Below are 17438 nucleotides of genomic sequence, written 5' to 3'. Positions count from 1 at the left end.
TAGTTTTCTGACATCTTAAAGATAAAGTAAGTTTAACTTTCTGATACTTTGAAAGTTTTTTTTTTTCCTTTTTGTCACAATATTTTTGAAGTTATGAGAGGTTATCTCATATTTAGGCTTATTTAAAATTATTTAACATTTTGGTGAAAAGAAATAAAACGGCGAAACACAATCCAAGAATATAAGGTTGTCCTTTACATTTTATTTAATTTTCCCCCCTCACTCCTCAAATCTGTTCTCTTCCACAAATCCACTGCTTGTGGCTGTAGACACTCCCTTTCTTTTTCGGGCTCTGATCAAAAACCCATCTCCCATTTTCTTCTCTCTCTCTCTCTCTCTCTCTCTCTTCTCTCATAAGTTCTCTGCCACACCGAGGTAATTAATTCTTGATTAATTTGTTTGCTCTTTTATTCCATCTTGGGTTTGGGTTCTTTGAAATGGTATTTTCTTTTGTTATTTTCAAGTATTTTCAAGAAAAATTCGGTCCCTTTTCTGGTTATGGTACACAATGTGAACATCTGATGCTTGTTTATCAACCTTTCAGTCTGAGTATTTACATATTTGTTTGCCGTACCTTTCTATTTTTAGTGTTTCTTGCCTTGCAATTGGAGAGGGGAGTGAGTATAAATGAAATTTCAGACAATGAATTAGAGTTGTATGCAGACTCTGAGCAAAGTGGGTTTTGTATATCCAAGATCAGTTACGAATTTTCTGTGCTGGGTTGCTCTAATTTATTGATGATTTTTTTTTTTCCATTGGAGATGGTGGCATTGAGCGTATATTAATGAGGAAGGCGGAGTTGTTTAGTGTAATGAAACTCTTATACTGTTCATATTGATTATTAGGACATGTACCAGCACTCGAGGGTTAATTTTTTGCATTTTTTTTAATGACAAATGGTTATGCAATCACATGGCAAGCAGAGACATGTATTTGTTGCACACTGTTTTTATTAGGAATAGGAGATTTTTCTTTTAGTTGTTGAGGAAGAATCACTTCTCATTTTTTAAGATAGAATCACTAATCACTGTGCTACCATACCACTTTCAAGATGTCAACTAGGGGCGATTGATGATGATAGAAACTATAATTTATGTTCAATACTGACTTTTAAGCTGTACCTGCATAGCAATACACACATAAATACGATCTCTGATCATTGTATTATACGCATATAAGCTCATTGAGTTTAGAAGACTGTAAATACTATTAGGTAGAATTCAGGCCCTTTGTTACTGATTTCTTGATGACGGGGCCTATGCGGGTTTTGGATCAGTTGGATAATTGTTCATTCTATCAAATGTGAAGGGTAAAGGGACAAATACGAGTACTCTGGATAAAGATGTATGCTAAATTTTTCCAAGGGAGTCTTAATATTAAGATAATAATAATAGTCCATTTTCCATTACCAACTTCGATAGTAATAATGTATCTACCTTGTTGGGCCATTTGTCAAACCTCTATGACAACTTCTGCAATATCATCAGTTTTACTACGTATTAGCAGTGGAAATTAATCTAATTTGAAAAGTAAACTTTTTTAAGTTCCTTCCCCTCTCTATTGCAGATCAAACGGTTTATGAAGCCAGGTAGTTCCAAACCTATGGGAGAATATGATATGCAGACGGTCCCCTTGGACTCTGCTACCGAAGATTTAGGAAGACGGAGAATGCAGAAGAAGAAATCGGTTAATGGTTGGTCTTCCAAGGTAATAAACATTTTATAAAGCATCATCAGATTAAAATCCCACATTGTAACTAGCTTTGTTTTTGAAATTCACATATCATACTTGAAAGATCATAGTTTATAATATGTTGCTGTTATCAAACTTTCTTCTTGTCTCTACACGCAAAAGAAGTCATTTTAGGAGCTAAATTAATCTTTGGAATCTCTATTTATATTTGAGATTTGATATTCATGCTACAACTCCTAAAGTTAAACTCAGGTACACATTTAAACAGATATTCTATATTTTAACACTATGATACTGCTAGAAAAACAATTTATTTTCAAGCATCTGCAACTCTTCATAGTTCTTTTTTCTATTTAACAGGAGCGATCTCAAAGTGAAGAAGTTCTTCAACATGCTTCAAAATCTTTAGTCTCCCAAGCCAAGCCTAGCTGCCCTATCTGCTTGCAGGGCCGTAGCTGTCAAGTAGTTCGTGCAAGAACAAAGCGAATGGGAGCTTTGATTGATGATAAAAAGCCTCATGAAGCACAGTCTATTTTCAATGGCCTAGTGGAAGATGGACATAAGCCATCGTTAGTAACATATACTACGCTATTAACTGCCCTCACCAATCAAAAGCAGTTCAATTCAATTCCATCCCTCCTATCTCAAGTCGAAGAAAATGGGTTGAAGCCTGACTCAATCTTCTTCAATGCTATAATAAATGCTTTTTCTGAAGCTGGAAAGATCGATGAAGCCATGAAAATTTTCTGGAAAATGGCTGAAAGTGGATGTAAACCAACAACCAGTACTTTCAACACTCTCATTAAAGGATACGGTATCGCGGGTAAGCCTGAAGAATCGCAGAAGCTCCTTGATATGATGTCTCGTGAAGCAAAGGCAAGGCCAAGTCAGAAAACATACAATATATTGATTAAAGCATGGTGCGATCAGAAAAACTTTAGTGAAGCTTGGAATGCAGTGTATAAGATGTGTGCTTCTGGCATGAGACCTGATGTTGTCACGTATAATACTATAGCAAGAGCTTATGCTGAAAATGGAGAAACAAAGAGAGCTGAGGATATGGTCCTTGAGATGGAGAATGAACTAAGGCCAAATGAACGCACTTTGGCTATTATAGTCAGAGGTTACTGCAAAGAAGGTAAAATAGAAAATGCATTGAGGTGTGTGAATCAGATGAAAGATATGGGCGTGCGACCAAATGTCATTGTCTTCAATACTTTGATCAAGGGATTTCTAGATGTTGAAGATATGGGAGGAGTTGATGAAGTAAGTCAAATATTTAATTTAATCCTTTGATAGTCTGATGCTGCTCTTTTCCCCCTTTTCACCATATAGTATTGTTTTGTTTGTAGAGGGAATGATAGGAAGAAAAGAATAAAATAAACAAAGGTAGGTGCATAATTGTTTCTTTGTTATCAGTGACTTAAAGGAAAAGTTTGGCTTATTTCCCTCTTTTTTTCCCCTCCTCCTCTTGCACTTTACTCTGGTAGCCAAACTCACAAAAGAAATCAATTGATTTTCATTCCTTTTCTTTTTTGAATCCCCATACTGTCTTGTGCAACTTGCAGATAACCCCCTCATATATACCTTCTATAGCACTTATCTCCTCTCAACTCATTTTTTAACACTTTATAACCTCTCAATTCAAGAGAAAATGGAGGTATCTGCAATTTATCCTTTTCAGAATGTCAATACAGAGATGATAAGTGCTAATAAAGTACTTGAGGGGTTGTAAGTGCGGCTTTAGTTATAGATGGAGGGTTTTCCACAATTTACCTTATGGTCTTTGGTTGTTCAAAAGTAATAGGAGAGAAGAAAACTTGGAAGAGAGGGAGAAATGGATCTTTATACTTAATTGGGATTCAACTAATCTGAAAGAAAGAGTACCTTGAAAATGTTTCATCAATTTCTTCTCTGATTCGAATTCTAACTACAATAAAGAAATAAGTTTCTTCAATTAATTTCTTCTCTCTGCTGGAAAGCACCTTAGAATATAAACTGCTATTGAACAAAGAGCTGATGGTATTGTACGCTGTGTTAGGTTTTGGCATTGATGAAAAAGCTAAGAGTAAAGCCAGATGTTGTGACATACAGCCATCAAATGAATGCATGGAGTGCAATGGGTCTAATGACAAGATGCATGGAGATTTTTGACACCATGCTTGAATCTGGCATTAAACCTGATGCTCAAGTATTCAGCATTCTTGCAAAAGGCTATGTACGAGCTCGAGAACCAGACAAAGCGGAAGCTCTTTTAACAGCCATGGAAGAATCTAGAATCCCCCCAAATGTTGTGACATTCACAACTCTAATCAGTGGATGGTGCAGTGCTGCCAACATGGAAAATGCAATGAGAGTCTACGAAAAAATGAAAGCATGTGGGATTTCGCCGAACGTAAAGACATTTGAGACTCTTATATGGGGTTATGGAGAAGTTAAGCAACCATGGAAAGCTGAAGAGATGCTTGAAACAATGAAGGAAAGTGGAGTTACACCAAAGAATAATTGTGTTCATCTTGTTGCTGATGCCTGGAGAGCTGTTGGGCTTGAGCATGAGGCTCGACGAGTTCTTGGAATTGTAGATGATGAGGAGGAAGATTATGAAAAGGATATTCATAACGGTAGTCCAGTTGAAAGCTTGGAGTTTAATCGAGGATGGAACTCGAGGCTTCAGGTTCCGAGTTCTCTTGCTGACTCACCACCTGATAATCTTAGAGCTGTTAATAAATCATCCACGAGTGTTATTGGCTCGTTGAGGTTCAAAGCGAAGCCCCCTTTTGTTTGTTGGAAGCAATATAAGATGCAACATGGGATATATGGGCAGGTTGTGAACTCATGCAAGGTTGTTTTTCTCAGCTGAGAGAAAAACTCAGCTTCAAATTGTACTTTTTGCGCATTATAGTTCCTGTACAAAATACTCAATTTCCTTGAGAGTCTGCCGAGATGTCTCAAATGTACAGGTCGTTTAAAATCAATTGACCAGTGAATTGCTATCTTCATACTTTTATTTTTGAGATTTTTTAGATTGTTAAAAATATTGTTGTTTGATAATTTGAAATGAAGGTTATGCATGATTTTTGCATATATTCCCAGTAGAAATTTCTACAACAGCTCTTGATTCTCTCACAATGCAAACAATGTTGATGGGCTTTGAGATATATCCTCAGGCAACAAATGCACCTTTTAGGTTCATATTTTTTGCTGGACATGAACCCAAGAGTGGTCAATTTCCACTTCTCTCTTGATAAGTTTTCTTCCCAACCATCAAAACAAACCACTCACATTTCTGAAAGAACATCCTTAACTAGGCAACTGGCACTGCAGAAAAAGATGACAACTACTTTCTGCCTTCCTGTCAGAAGAAAATACACAAGTTGCTTTTCTCTATTCACAGTGCAATGATTAGTCGAGATAACAACACATGACTAGTGAATCAATGTCTGTAAATACAAAATATTCCTATGAATCAGGGGAACCTTAAAATGTTTTCTTTCGGTGTTTGCAAAGATCATTTTCTTGTATCCTTGTCTTTTATTGTCTTCAAATCTTCTCCGGCACTTGGAGAAGGAATTTTACCAATAAGGAGTACTAGGGCAACACCGATAAGAGCACCAGAGAGATGAGCAATGTGATTCACATTCTGCAAAGCGGAGCCCCTCATCAAAGGACCAGCAAGCCCAGTTGATGCTTGTGCAGCTTCCATAACCTGTTAACAGCGCAGCAGTCAGATCAGCCCTTTCCAGAGTTGAGAACCAAAAATTACAAATCTACTTCAACTTTCAAATTGAAATGCGCGCAGAGACTTTGTGCAGTTAGCAAAGAGACATTCTTGAAGTAAATAGGAACAGGTGATGCATTTTGCCTCTTCATCTAAACATACTCAAAAGTACTTTCCTAGCCTCAAGAATTTAATAAGATTTTCCATGAGGAATGATTCATCACCGACATACAAACTAAGCCAAATACCAAAATGGGACACACTTTACACCATATGTTACACCTTTTGTCTCACTTATTTTCCCAACCAATCTCAATTTCTAAAACATAATGTATCAAATTGTAATGGAACGAATCACAAACCGCAAATATTGTGTAGACTGCATAAGACATTCCATATAGTTCACATTCGATATTCTTTAGAAATGGATAGCAATATCCATTGTGAATGTTAAGAGTGGTATTATTTTTTAAATCCTCTTTAGAAATTTGTGGCCCATAAGATTTGAACCTGGATTGCTCTAATATCATGGTATGAGGGAAAAGATGAATTGATCCCAAACAGGGTCAGTCTTCTTTATTATTATGTAGATGGAGAAACAGTTAAGAAGTACAAAGTACTCCCATTGTGGGACTAAACAAAACTCTAAACTAAATACCACTCTAATAGCAAACAATATTGATTCACTAGCAAATTTAAAGAGGGATACCTTATCAATGACAAATTGACCAAGGATAAGAACCTCAAGGATCTTCCTCCAATCCCACGACATCTACAAAATTTACATTCCAATGTATTATTTATATACTGAAACCATCCATTACTTTGGCAGACATATAGGTTTACCACACCTTAACAAGGACACTTATTGCAAAGAGTCCAAAAACAGCACCGGAGGCTCCTACAGATACCGCTGCCCTTGGAAGGACTAACCATGAGACAACGTTTGCTCCAGCACCCGTTAAAATGTAAGAGATCCACAATGCAAAATTACCTTCCTCCTCTTCGACAAGCTTTCCTGGTTATAAACAAACAACACTAGAAAAATGAGTAGAAGTTTAAATTCAAAGACTGAGGATAACTATGACATAAAGGAGAATAAGAGATCTTACCAAAGATATATAGAAAGAAAAGGTTGCTTGAGAGATGGTTCCTGCAATTTTATTGGCAACAAAGTTAAAAAAAAAACTGTTATTAAACAATTTATGGAAACGGTATTCAACCATAAACAAGAACTGAACTATCGTTGTAAAAAAATGGCTGCTTATGTTTTCTTTCCCATCTTAGTCCCTCAAATCTTTAATATTTTGAAATTAGTTCCTCAAACCATTTAAATTGCTATTAGGTTAATCAATTCTAAAATTTCTCAAAATTAGTCCCTCAAATCATTGAACTGTAATTAGGTCCACCGATTCCTATAAGTTGGCTCAAAATCAGTCCCTCAAATCATTGAATTGCTATTATGTCTCCCGCTTCTTATAAGTTGTTTCAAATTAATCCCACCAATCAAGAATCGAATCAATAAGATGTAGGCTTTGGGGATCTAATAGCAGTTCCAATGCTTTAAAGAACTTATTTTAAAATATTAAAGATATAGGGGACTAATGTCAAAGAAAAACTTGTTGCTCATGACAATCTCTGAAAACTTACAAGAGCTCACCAGTTTGCATGGCAGAAGGTTGCGGTCACAAACTGATACCAAGATGGCCAACTGTGGTACAAGTATAGAGCTTTGATTTCTCTCATCTAGACAAGAAAACAATCACATACAGACAACCCATCAATATCCTCAAAATTAATGATGAGAAAACTATTTTGATATACAAAGTTCTTGATGAAATGATCTCCCTTTTAAAATTATCTTTCTTAAGGAATTAAAAGGAGAGGAATATGAGATATGTGATATTTTCTCGTTAGCTTGGTTTGACTCTCGTATAGGCATCAACCATCAAGTTTATAAAGGTAGCGAAATTTTGAAAATTGTGATTAAAAGGAGAGGAATATGAGAAAACTATTTTGAAAATTTTGAAAATTGTGATTAAAAAAAGAGAAAATTTCAGATGAATATGGGGAAAAGGGAATGTGAAATTGTACCTGGAACAGGTGATCTGCCACATAAATGCCAAGGTTAAGTAAAAGAATCCAAAATATCCCATTTACACGTCTATGGCCCCTCCTTTCTTCAGGCCTCCCAAGTTCCAATTCCGATATCATGTCTGAAGAATGCAACATGTTTCTTTAATTGAATAAATTTGAATCCTAATGACAATTAAAGAGAACGGACAAGCAGTTCTCATTTACTGATTAGAAGACAGTTTACTACTAAATCTGACGACTCTTCCGCTGCATTCACCATCTTCTTGTCAAGAAAGTATCTAGTGGTCTCCGTTCACAGCATCAGTGATGTACCAAGTGATATCAATCCTTGGATGACTGAACTTAGACGTTTACACACCAATTCAAAGTTTGATAAACCTTTGGTGCCCCCATTACAAGGTTGCAGTACATTGTGCCCTAGCCATGCACATGGAGAACTCCTCATTTTCTCCAAAATTTCTTAAAAAACAGTCCCCCGTCATTTTTTTCGTACTAGAAAATAAATATTCATACATCACCAGAGAAGCATGGGTTCAACACAAGATCAGCAAGCAATGTTCAAAAGTTCAAATGTTTTCGTCCACATAGATATGTTGAAGAAAGCATTGCATTCAATGTTCAGTTTCTCATTCCCTTATGTATTGCATGTTTCCATAGTTCCCCTCATTAAACTTTCTCTATAGTAGTAGGGCTCCAATCAAATTGTCCATGGTAGAAATCGAGTGCCTCTAGGTCTAAAAACTAAATAGTCGAAATGGGTCAACTGCAATCACATCAATTTAGAGCTAAAACACTCAAGTTGATTCTCCCAAGTCAAAATTATTACTCAAAAACAAATAACAAACAAACCCATTTAATTTAACAAAGTAATTACTGAAGGGACGCACACGTAGATGAAATAGAAACAAAACCTGATCTTTTATTCATCCTACAGAGGAAAACTCCGTGTGGGCCCAATGAAAGAGGAGCAATGATGTTGAGTTTGGGGAAGATGGAGCTCCTCGTTCCAGCTAGGCCCATGGGCCGCCGAGAAAGAGGGAGGCCCTGTGAAGGAAGGCCCAGAGAGGAGGAGGAAGCAGGAGAAATGGCGGAGCAGCAGCAGAAGCTGACCCTGGTTGCGGCCGGCTACTGCCATTGGGGTTCTTTTTTTTTTTTTGGGCAAGTTGTTCTCAGTCTAGCTTTTTTTTAAATAATGAAAAATATTCTTTGTCTATAAGAAATTAAACTAAATTACCGAAACACCCTTAACATTTTTCTTGAAAAATACATAAATTCTGTTTTTTTTTTTTGGGACTAATGGGCCAAGACTATAAAAATACGCCATTGTTTTTTTTTAAGATTTTAATAAATTGAAAAAAGTTTTTTTTCCAAATTCAGCAACAATCCATACTTTGATTACATACTTAAGAAAACAACTTAATTAGAATGTAATATATTTAAAATTTTATTAAATTAGGGACATCAAACTTTTGCCCCTATTTCCTTCAATCAATTTCAAATCTTAAATTCTATTTCATCAATGAATTAGAATAGATGGTCTTGAACGTGCTCTCTACATAGGGGGTATAAAATAAAACGAATCAAGAAAATTCTTTTGGTTCGCTTAAAAGTTGGTTGTTTTTTAAAATGAATTTAATTTCTAGTTAAATAAGAAATGTTTTCTGAATTTCTTTCAGAAAATGTTTACTGAAATTTTTTTCCCTTTTCCCTCCTATAACGAAAAGGCTAGAAGTGTAAATCCACCAAAATCCTCCCCATCCTTAACCTCTCTGTTCTTCTTCCACCTGTCTCCTTGCTCCTCAGTAAATGGAGGGAGTGGGACTGAAGCCCAAGGCTCAAGCTGAACCCTCCACGCTGCTCTCAGTGGAAAAGCCCCACTAACGAATCAATGGCTTCTCCAATCCTCTCACCTCTCAGAGCCTTCGAACTCCATAGCTTCTTCTTCTCTCCCTTCTCTCTTCTGCTAAGCCCCCATGCAATCAACATATCTGACAAAGTTCCTCAGAGAGACCCTATCCCTTTGCGTTCTTCTCTGAACTCTCCCCATTTGGTCTCTAATGAGAGAAACCCACCTCATAGAAAGCAGAGGAAGAATGGGTCTCCTCAAATGGGTCACTCTAGATTATCTTCTTCAGAGTCTAGAAATGGAAACAAAAGGGCAGATTCTGTGGCTGTTGACAGTTATGAGAGAAACCCATCTCATTATAAAGATAGGAAGCGGAGGATTGGCTCTCCACAGATGGGTCACTCTGGGTTTTCTTCTTCTTCTTCTACTTCTTCTTCGAAGTCTAGAAATGAAGACAAAAGGGTAGACTCTGATAAGAAGAAGAGTAGTAAGAAATCTAAGAAGACTAAGGTTGGTTCCGAGGAGGTTGGGTTTAGAGTTAAGCTTGATATGTGCTCAAAGGGTGGGGATGTGATGGGTGCTATTTCACTGTATGATTCAGCATTGGAGGAAGGTATCAAGCTTGGGCAGTATCATTATAATGTGCTACTTTATCTCTGTTCTTCAGCTGCCATCGGAGTCATCCACCCCGCAAAGAGCGGAAGCAGTGCCAGTGGAAGTAATGGTTACGATAGAGATTACTCGAGCGATGAGGATTCGGATAATGGGCTGAGTTCAAAATCTCAGCTTTCAGCTCCAGTGAATGGTAGTATTAGTTCTTCAATCCATGTAAGCGATGATGTTCGAGTCTATGCGAGAGCTAGAGGGCTTGAGATCTACGAACACATGCGATCACAGAATATCCTGATGAGTGAAGCAGCATTAACCTCAGTTGCTCGAATTGCAATGTCTATGGGTAATGGAGACATGGCTTTTGAAATGGTAAAACAAATGAAGGAATTGGGTATAACCCCGAGATTGAGATCTTATGGTCCGTCTATATTTGCCTTTTGCAATAATGGTGATGTTGATAAAGCATTTGAGGTGGAAAAGGACATGTTAGAGTCTGGAGTCTCTATCGAAGAGCCTGAATTGAGAGCACTTCTGAAAGCAAGTTCAAATGCTCGTAAAGGAGGAAATGTTTACTACGTAATGCATAAGCTAAGGACTAATGTGAGACAAGTATCTCCATTGACTGCAGATTTGATTGAGGATTGGTTTAAGAGCTCAACTGCTTCAAGAGTAGGAAAGAGGAAATTTGATGAAAGCATGGTAAAAAAAGCTATGGAGAATGGCGGAGGGGGTTGGCATGGACTGGGTTGGTTGGGTAAAGGAAAATGGGAAGTTTTACGTACTAATGTTGATGACCATGGTGTTTGTATGGGTTGTGGTGAGAAATTGGTTACTATAGATCTTGATCCAATTGAAACCGAGAACTTTGCTGCGTCGGTAGCATCTATAGCCAGTAAGAGGGAAAGAAACTCAAGCTTTCAGAAATTCCAAGTAGATTATCTGAACTCTTAAATATTTCAATTTGTTTTGTTGGCTTTATTTCTTAGCTCCTGTTAATCGATGTAGAGATGGTTGGACTACTACGGCCCATTTGAAGCTGTTGTTGATGCTGCAAATGTCGGTCTTTTTAGCCAGAGGCAATTTTCGTTAATTAAGGTTTGATAATGGGATCATAAAATTTTTGTTAGCCTTTTAATTTTATTTGTTAAAGTTTAAGACGTATCTTTTATTCTTATTATAGGTTAATGCAGTAGTAAATGCCATTAGACAGAAACTTCCAACAAGGAAATGGCCTCTGATCATAGTGCATAATAGGCGATTGCTAGGACGCAAGATGGGTCAACCCTTAAATGAGAAACTAATTGAGAAATGGAAAAATGCAGATGCTATTTATGCAACTCCAACGGGATCAAATGATGACTGGTGAGCTTTTTTGTTTCAGAAAATTCTATCAAACTTGACTCTTTAGTTAGCGCGTTCCTTCTCGCATAGTACCTGTGCCACAGAGCTAAGTGATCAAAATTTTCATCTAGTTGTTGATTTGTCGATAATACACATGAATTTGTTTGCAAGGTTGGTGTCATTAAGGACAAGAAAGAAGAAGGAAGTCCTACCCTCTTGTGTGTATTAGATAAAAACCCTACCCTCTAGTTTGTATTAATTACAAACCAGAAATAGTAAATTAAGAAATTTCAATGCCAAGAAACTTACAAAGAGAATTCAAAAAAGTCGAATTTACATAGGAAATCCTTTAAGGGCAAACCACACTACAAAAATATAAAATCAACCACTCGGTCAACCAAAGTACAGTATGCATGTGGACTACTAGAGCTATGGTTAAGGTTTAGGCATATTTATATGTCCTGTAATCTTTATATAAATATAGGGGAAAATCAAGGTAGGGAATGTCAACTTTTCTGAAATACTTGCTGCCGACTGGTTTGAGTCGCTGTGCATCCTAGAATGCTGAACTTAAAATAAGATTCGGCTTACTTCAGTGCAAGGATCCCAAAGCCGAATTGCTCCAAGGAACCCGAACTCGAGCCCAAGCCCATTGCAGAACCTGAAGGAAAACAAATGCTGATACATGTTTATGATATTTTTTTGTCGATTTAACTCCTCAGAAGCATGTATATTTTCTCCATTTGTATTCTATTGCTTCTTTAAATTTTATATTATCTATGCCTTGCAGCATCCATCACTTTAGATAATAACATATGGTCCAGGTACTGGTTGTATGCAGCTATAAAATGCAAAAGCTTGATAGTTACCAATGATGAGATGAGAGACCATGTCTTCCAGATCTTAGGAAATGATTTCTTCCCCAAATGGAAAGAAAGACATCAGGTAAGTGCACATTGTCCAGCATATGTTTCTTTATAGGCTTTTCTTGCATATACACCCTTTAAGTCATGCATATTTGCAAAAGTACTTCTAAGTCTCAATATTTACAAAAATATTCCCCAAATCATCAACTTAGGAAGAAACACACTGAATCATCAACTTAGGAAGAAACACACTGAATCATCAACTTAGGAAGAAACACACTGAATCATCAACTTTGATAGGCTAATTTAGTAATTTGTAGCTGCGATGTAAAAATATCAACAAAATAGTCAAATATTTACTCACCATATCCAATAGCATTGATGATTTGTTGATTTGGTTTTTTTTTTGTTGCAAAGTTGATGATTTAGGAAGTAGTTTTGCAAATATTGAGATTTGGTGGGTATTTTTGCAAATATGGATGATTTAAAAAACCCTTCTTTATATTAGATGAGTGGACAAAAACTATGTTTACTTAACGTAAACAATGAGAATAAAACACCAATAAATTTTCCTACATGTCCTTACAAATTTGTACTCTGAAAAATTACCAATATACAAACTTGCACCTCTCTTCTCTTTTTAACTGCTCTCCTATATGTGCATTCCTGTGAATGTATGGATGTTTTAATAACATGCAGACAAGTTAATCAAGATTAGAATTTTCATTTAAAGGAATGTGAGAATAATTATGATTCTTCGTTCTTTTACAAACAAAATTTTTGACCTAAGCCTTTGGGAGTGGCTAATAAAGACCTGACTAGGTTTTACGCTAGCGATCCTCTGCATAATGCAACCCTACTCCTGTATCCTTTTCTATCTTAAAAATATGTTAGTAACTGTTCCGGCAAGTCTTGTACTGTTTCTAGTTTGAACTTTAACAATCTTACTGTTTGCAATTTCTAGTGTAGAGCTCTAATACTTAATGGAAGATGTTACTTTCTGTAGTCCTTTTATTTTCCAATAAATCACAGTGAATGCATGAATGGAACACCCTTTTACCCTTTTCAGGTGCATTTCAGCTTCCGTGATGGCAGTTTTGAGTTTCATATGCCCCCTCCCTGCTCTGTTGTGATTCAGGTGTGCTTTGTATCTAGAAAAAAACTGTAACGTTTTTTATTGTTGCAGATAGGAATAAATACGAATTAAATTTTTTTGACTCTTTTACCATCAGAGAAAGTAAAAACTGTTTTTTTTTTTTTTTTTTGACAAAGAGACCTCCTGAAAGGTAAAGAAAAAAAGGGGAGAAAAACTTACGGGGTCTCTCTGCAACAATAACTATTGGGGGTCTATCTACGAATGGGCGATAGCAAAGGGGGTCTATCTACGAATAACAATACAAAATATGTTGTTATTTTACAATGAGTCAAAAGAAGCATCTGATAAATATCAATCAAGTAGTGTCAAAAATTCTCACACATATCTGATATGGATATATCTCCTTTACAGTATCCACGCTCCACATATTGAAATATTCAAAAATCAAATCAGCATGTCTAAAATTTTGCTACTTCCAGCAATTTATTTACCCTATCAAATATGCAATGTTTGGTTGTTTTCTTCAAATTTTCCATTATAACTCAGGAATCAGAGAAAGGCCATTGGCACATTCCTATTTCAGAAGAACATGGATCAAGTCAAGAGAGGACCTGGTTATGTGTCACACGTGTGAGATCACATGTGGCCTCCCAAGATTCATCGATTCCTCTTGAAGGTGAATAAATCTTTTAGCTCTTTTCAAGAACTTCCAGTCTCATGTTTTCTAATCATAATGAGGTTGACTCCTGAGCACGACTCTTATTACGTTGAAATGATCCAATAAATAACTAACCAAACCTTTGTAAATGATCATCGATTTTAGATCAACCCTCAACATGTTGGTGCAATATGCAGAAGAGATTAGATGGCTGACAGGTCTACCCTTTGCATTATAGCAGACATTAAGCTCAATGGCCTTCCAAATCATAAAGATAAGACTATTATTCTTGGTATAGTGGCAGGGACTTTAAGAGCTACATGTGAACTTTTTGTATGTGGTTGACTGGAACAGCTCTCATTGTGGGTAACTGCTAAAAGTTTCTACATTATTGACTTGCATTAGTGTAAAAGTCTACTTTAAGATTAGAAATCGCATAGATCATGTAGTAGTAGATGCTAAAACGGTATAGAGTAAATTCACATATTATTTTGAAGGATGTCTTCTGATATCTTTAAGTAAGAAAACCACCTACTCATTTCTTTTCCTTTTCTGAACAGAAGCACGTCGAGAGAAAGAGACGAAGAGAAGTGCTTCAGATGCCCAATATAGCAGCGGTCCGAGGCGAATATCCCACTCTTCGAAGCCCCGAAATAAGAGATTCATTGGAGAATGTCACAAGCCTCCAGCCTACATCAAATCTCCAAATTTTCATACAATTCTTAGTGATATTGAGGCTGCAGAAAAAATTGCAGGCTGTGTTATAGACTTCCAAATTTAACAGCGACCACACAGATAAAATTCCAAGGGAAAATTAATGGACATGTTTCATCTGATAATTCTTTTCTTCTTCTGTTTTTGTTTCTTTTATTGTTCCTTTCTTTCTTCCTACAATGGTTCTGTTTAGTTGCGCTGCCATTATTATGGTAATACAACCTTAGAAGAGCTTATTCATCTCGATTAGAAATGATAAATAACTTGTGATAACTTCGTGCAGAAACTCTTTTACCCTTAAAAAATTCGGACAAGAGAATTAGTTCTTATCACAAGATAATTCTATGTAACAAGCAGACTTCTATTCACGAACATAAATCTCAAACCACAACACTGCACATCTTCCGAGAACAACCCGCATGCAAGCGAGTCGTCTGAGCCGCTCATGTGATACGTAGGGCGGCATTTTTATCCCTTCATGCCCCCGTGTGCTACTCAGACGTAAATCTCAAACCATAAAGCTAGGAACGCACATCTCCTCAAAACGATCCGCATGCGAGCAAGTCATCTTAGTCACGGATTGAGATCTCTACTAATGGATCCTCTACTAATATCTACTAATAAAGAGATCTTAGCCTTTGATTTATCAATCAAAGACTCTACTAATGGATCCTCTACTAATATCTACTAATAAAGAGATCTTAGCCTTTGATTTATCAATCAAAGACCAAGATCTCATCCTTATCCTCCTTATCTACTAATAAAGAGATCTTAGCCTTTGATTTATCAATCAAAGACCAAGATCTCATCCTTATCCTCCTCCTACTTTTGCTTATGAGGAGATCTTGGCTTTTGATTGATAAATCAAAGATCAAGATTGCATTAGAATATATTAGAAAGCTCCTCATTAGTAGAGGATCCCAATCCTGTGTGTTCCAAAACTAGAAGCTTTTACAATCAGTGGGCATTCATCAAGTGCATTATTGTAATAGCTAAAACAAAGACAGTTGTCAACAGAAGAAACAAACATTCATATCTCAAGACTGTTTCCCTCAAGAACTCAAGCTGATACTGAACTGAAAACTCAGTACCAATGATGCAGTTTTGTATCTCATTAAAATGCAGGTTGTAAAACTTTGAATCTCTGTTTAACAGCTTCATTATTATGAAGTGAAAAAGAATAAGAAAAAAGAATAGGAAAAAATGACCAAACATTTTCCGTCACAGATATCGAAAAAAACTGTCCCCTCTTGAAGCTCAAAACCACAAAAAACAAAATACATAGAATAATTATATAGTTCCTCTATTCACTGCTACCTACCCTCTCTAGCTGAACATATACATCATAAAAATCAACACAAAATATACAAAAAAAAAAGTGGACGTAAGACAAGAATATGCATTGAAAATCACCAAATTATGACAAACCAAAAGAATTTTAAATCAAAGCAGTCAGATGATCTGCTCACTGAGTCTACTGGCTCCCAACTTTATTAACACCAGGTTTACTAGTCTTGGATCTGGCCATACTAAGAAGATCACCAAAAAGCTTATCTTCAGGCTTCAATGGCTTGTTAGTCTGCTGAAGAGAAGAGGTAGAAGAGGGAACATGGTTGTATGAAGAGTTTGTGCTCCTATATGCGCTGTTGTCTTGCATCGACAGGCCATACATTCTTTGTGAGAGCTCATTTGGGTTTCCATAAGGGTATGAATTTGCCCTTGGATCATAAAATTGGGCATTTGGCTGTTGTCCATACCCATAATCTATCGTCATTTGACCTCCATACATGGCATGGTGCTGTGGTATCATCATTTGACCTCCATACACACCTCCTCCTTGGTTATTCTGCATCATGGAAGGCTGCATGCCGATATATTGGGCATTTTGTAGAGGTTGAGGTTGCATTCCTCCAAACTGGGTAGTTTGCATAAAATTGGGTTGCAAATTTCCTCCCATCTGGCCATTTTGTATAGTTTGTGAATCCTGGACAGAGTATCGGTTGTTTTGAGCTGGTTGAGCTTCCCAAGGTGGTGGAGGAAAGGCTCCATTCTGGCCATTGCTACCACCTGTCAACGTAAATAATGTTGCAGATAACAATGAATTACATTGAAGTTTTTAAACATGGCGCAAGTAAACGAAGGTGTTGATTCTAGTCAGAGCAGAAAAAGTTGCCCTCAAGATAACTTGCCCATTGAGAGATCACATAACGTTCCAACATTCTACATTACATGTTATCTTTCCAAGCAGCCAACCAAATTTGCAAAATAAGTTATTATATTCTTGCTCAAAGAAGTGGAGGTACAAGAATCTGAGGTTTTATAGAAATGCTACTTCATTTTGAAATATATGGGCTGAAACTGTAAGTACCAAAATAGTAAGGAATTGCTTGGTTGGCGACAATGTGGCACCGGAAAAGTAATGAAACAGCACAGGATATTTTCAAAACATGCAGAACTGTCACTGAGAGAAGGGGGAAAAAATTGAATGTCTTGATCTCATGAGCTCCCAGATTCTCCTTACCGGAACACCTAATTTACTACAACTCTCAGTGGCAGATCTACAAAGTGTTCTGTGGTGTCATGAGACACTACAGGTTTGCCTAATTTATAATTATTTTATTTATTTTTACTTGTCATTTACTACTTAGGACACCATTAGGATTAGAATAGGAAACCACTGAGGATAAAATTGTAGAATCGTCAATGTATTTACTTTTACTTGTATTTACCAATTATACTTTTAATTTAATGAACTGACAAATTAAATGACACTGCAGTGATAAAATCCTGGATCTGTC

At 36.6% G+C, this 17438-nt stretch overlaps 4 protein-coding genes across 6 annotated transcripts in view; 2 read left to right on the top strand and 2 right to left on the bottom strand.

Moving 5' to 3' along the window:
- LOC109823686 (pentatricopeptide repeat-containing protein At5g25630) lies at positions 215-4699 on the top strand. The gene is made up of 4 exons (XM_020390024.1): positions 215-375; positions 1567-1707; positions 2053-2958; positions 3734-4699. The coding sequence occupies exons 2-4, from the start codon at positions 1579-1581 to the stop codon at positions 4550-4552; spliced, it is 1854 nt and encodes a 617-aa protein (XP_020245613.1). The 5' UTR covers positions 215-375; positions 1567-1578; the 3' UTR covers positions 4553-4699.
- Positions 5022-8670, bottom strand: LOC109823698 (rhomboid-like protein 11, chloroplastic). Of its 2 annotated transcripts, XM_020390044.1 has the most exons (8): positions 8419-8670; positions 7505-7626; positions 7071-7156; positions 6523-6563; positions 6405-6428; positions 6262-6323; positions 6120-6182; positions 5022-5398 (listed from the first exon to the last, which is right to left on the bottom strand). In XM_020390044.1, exons 1-8 carry the CDS (start codon positions 8525-8527, stop codon positions 5201-5203), a joined length of 705 nt encoding a protein of 234 aa, XP_020245633.1. In that variant the 5' UTR covers positions 8528-8670; the 3' UTR covers positions 5022-5200. The 2 variants fall into 2 exon arrangements, with proteins under 2 accessions (XP_020245633.1, XP_020245624.1); XM_020390035.1 differs by having other exon boundaries at positions 6262-6428.
- Positions 9255-14779, top strand: LOC109823678 (proteinaceous RNase P 1, chloroplastic/mitochondrial-like). Of its 2 annotated transcripts, XM_020390007.1 has the most exons (7): positions 9255-10895; positions 10971-11060; positions 11146-11327; positions 12131-12251; positions 13242-13310; positions 13815-13944; positions 14487-14779. In XM_020390007.1, the coding sequence occupies exons 1-7, from the start codon at positions 9396-9398 to the stop codon at positions 14705-14707; spliced, it is 2313 nt and encodes a 770-aa protein (XP_020245596.1). In that variant the 5' UTR covers positions 9255-9395; the 3' UTR covers positions 14708-14779. The 2 variants fall into 2 exon arrangements, with proteins under 2 accessions (XP_020245596.1, XP_020245604.1); XM_020390015.1 differs by lacking the exon at positions 13242-13310.
- The window catches only part of LOC109823670 (TOM1-like protein 2), a 10908-nt gene continuing 9340 nt past the window's right edge, over positions 15871-17438 (bottom strand). The window contains exon 10 of the mRNA XM_020389999.1: positions 15871-16707. Coding sequence (XP_020245588.1) covers positions 16115-16707 — 593 coding nt within the window. The 3' untranslated portion in view covers positions 15871-16114. The remainder of the gene's footprint in view (positions 16708-17438) is intronic.

This window comes from Asparagus officinalis, chromosome 1, assembly GCF_001876935.1.
Source record: "Asparagus officinalis chromosome 1, Aspof.V1, whole genome shotgun sequence".
Lineage (NCBI taxonomy): Eukaryota > Viridiplantae > Streptophyta > Magnoliopsida > Asparagales > Asparagaceae > Asparagus > Asparagus officinalis.
Note: the sequence above shows the minus strand (reverse complement) of the source record. Positions and strands in the feature narration are given on the sequence as shown.

Excerpts from the sequence above, each read along its gene's own strand:
- LOC109823686 (XM_020390024.1), top strand. The coding sequence starts at position 1,579 with ATGAAGCCAGGTAGTTCCAAACCTATGGGAGAATATGATATGCAGACG. Across the intron at positions 1,708-2,052 it reads TTAATGGTTGGTCTTCCAAG|GAGCGATCTCAAAGTGAAGA; the intron begins GTAATAAACATT and ends TCTATTTAACAG. Across the intron at positions 2,959-3,733 it reads ATATGGGAGGAGTTGATGAA|GTTTTGGCATTGATGAAAAA; the intron begins GTAAGTCAAATA and ends ACGCTGTGTTAG.
- LOC109823698 (XM_020390035.1), bottom strand. The coding sequence starts at position 8,527 with ATGGGCCTAGCTGGAACGAGGAGCTCCATCTTCCCCAAACTCAACATC. Across the intron at positions 7,157-7,504 it reads TGGCAGATCACCTGTTCCAG|ATGAGAGAAATCAAAGCTCT; the intron begins GTACAATTTCAC and ends TTTCTTGTCTAG. Across the intron at positions 5,399-6,119 it reads GTCAATTTGTCATTGATAAG|GTTATGGAAGCTGCACAAGC; the intron begins GTATCCCTCTTT and ends CGCTGTTAACAG.
- LOC109823678 (XM_020390007.1), top strand. The coding sequence starts at position 9,396 with ATGGCTTCTCCAATCCTCTCACCTCTCAGAGCCTTCGAACTCCATAGC. Across the intron at positions 11,061-11,145 it reads GGCAATTTTCGTTAATTAAG|GTTAATGCAGTAGTAAATGC; the intron begins GTTTGATAATGG and ends TTCTTATTATAG. Across the intron at positions 13,945-14,486 it reads TTCATCGATTCCTCTTGAAG|AAGCACGTCGAGAGAAAGAG; the intron begins GTGAATAAATCT and ends TTTTCTGAACAG.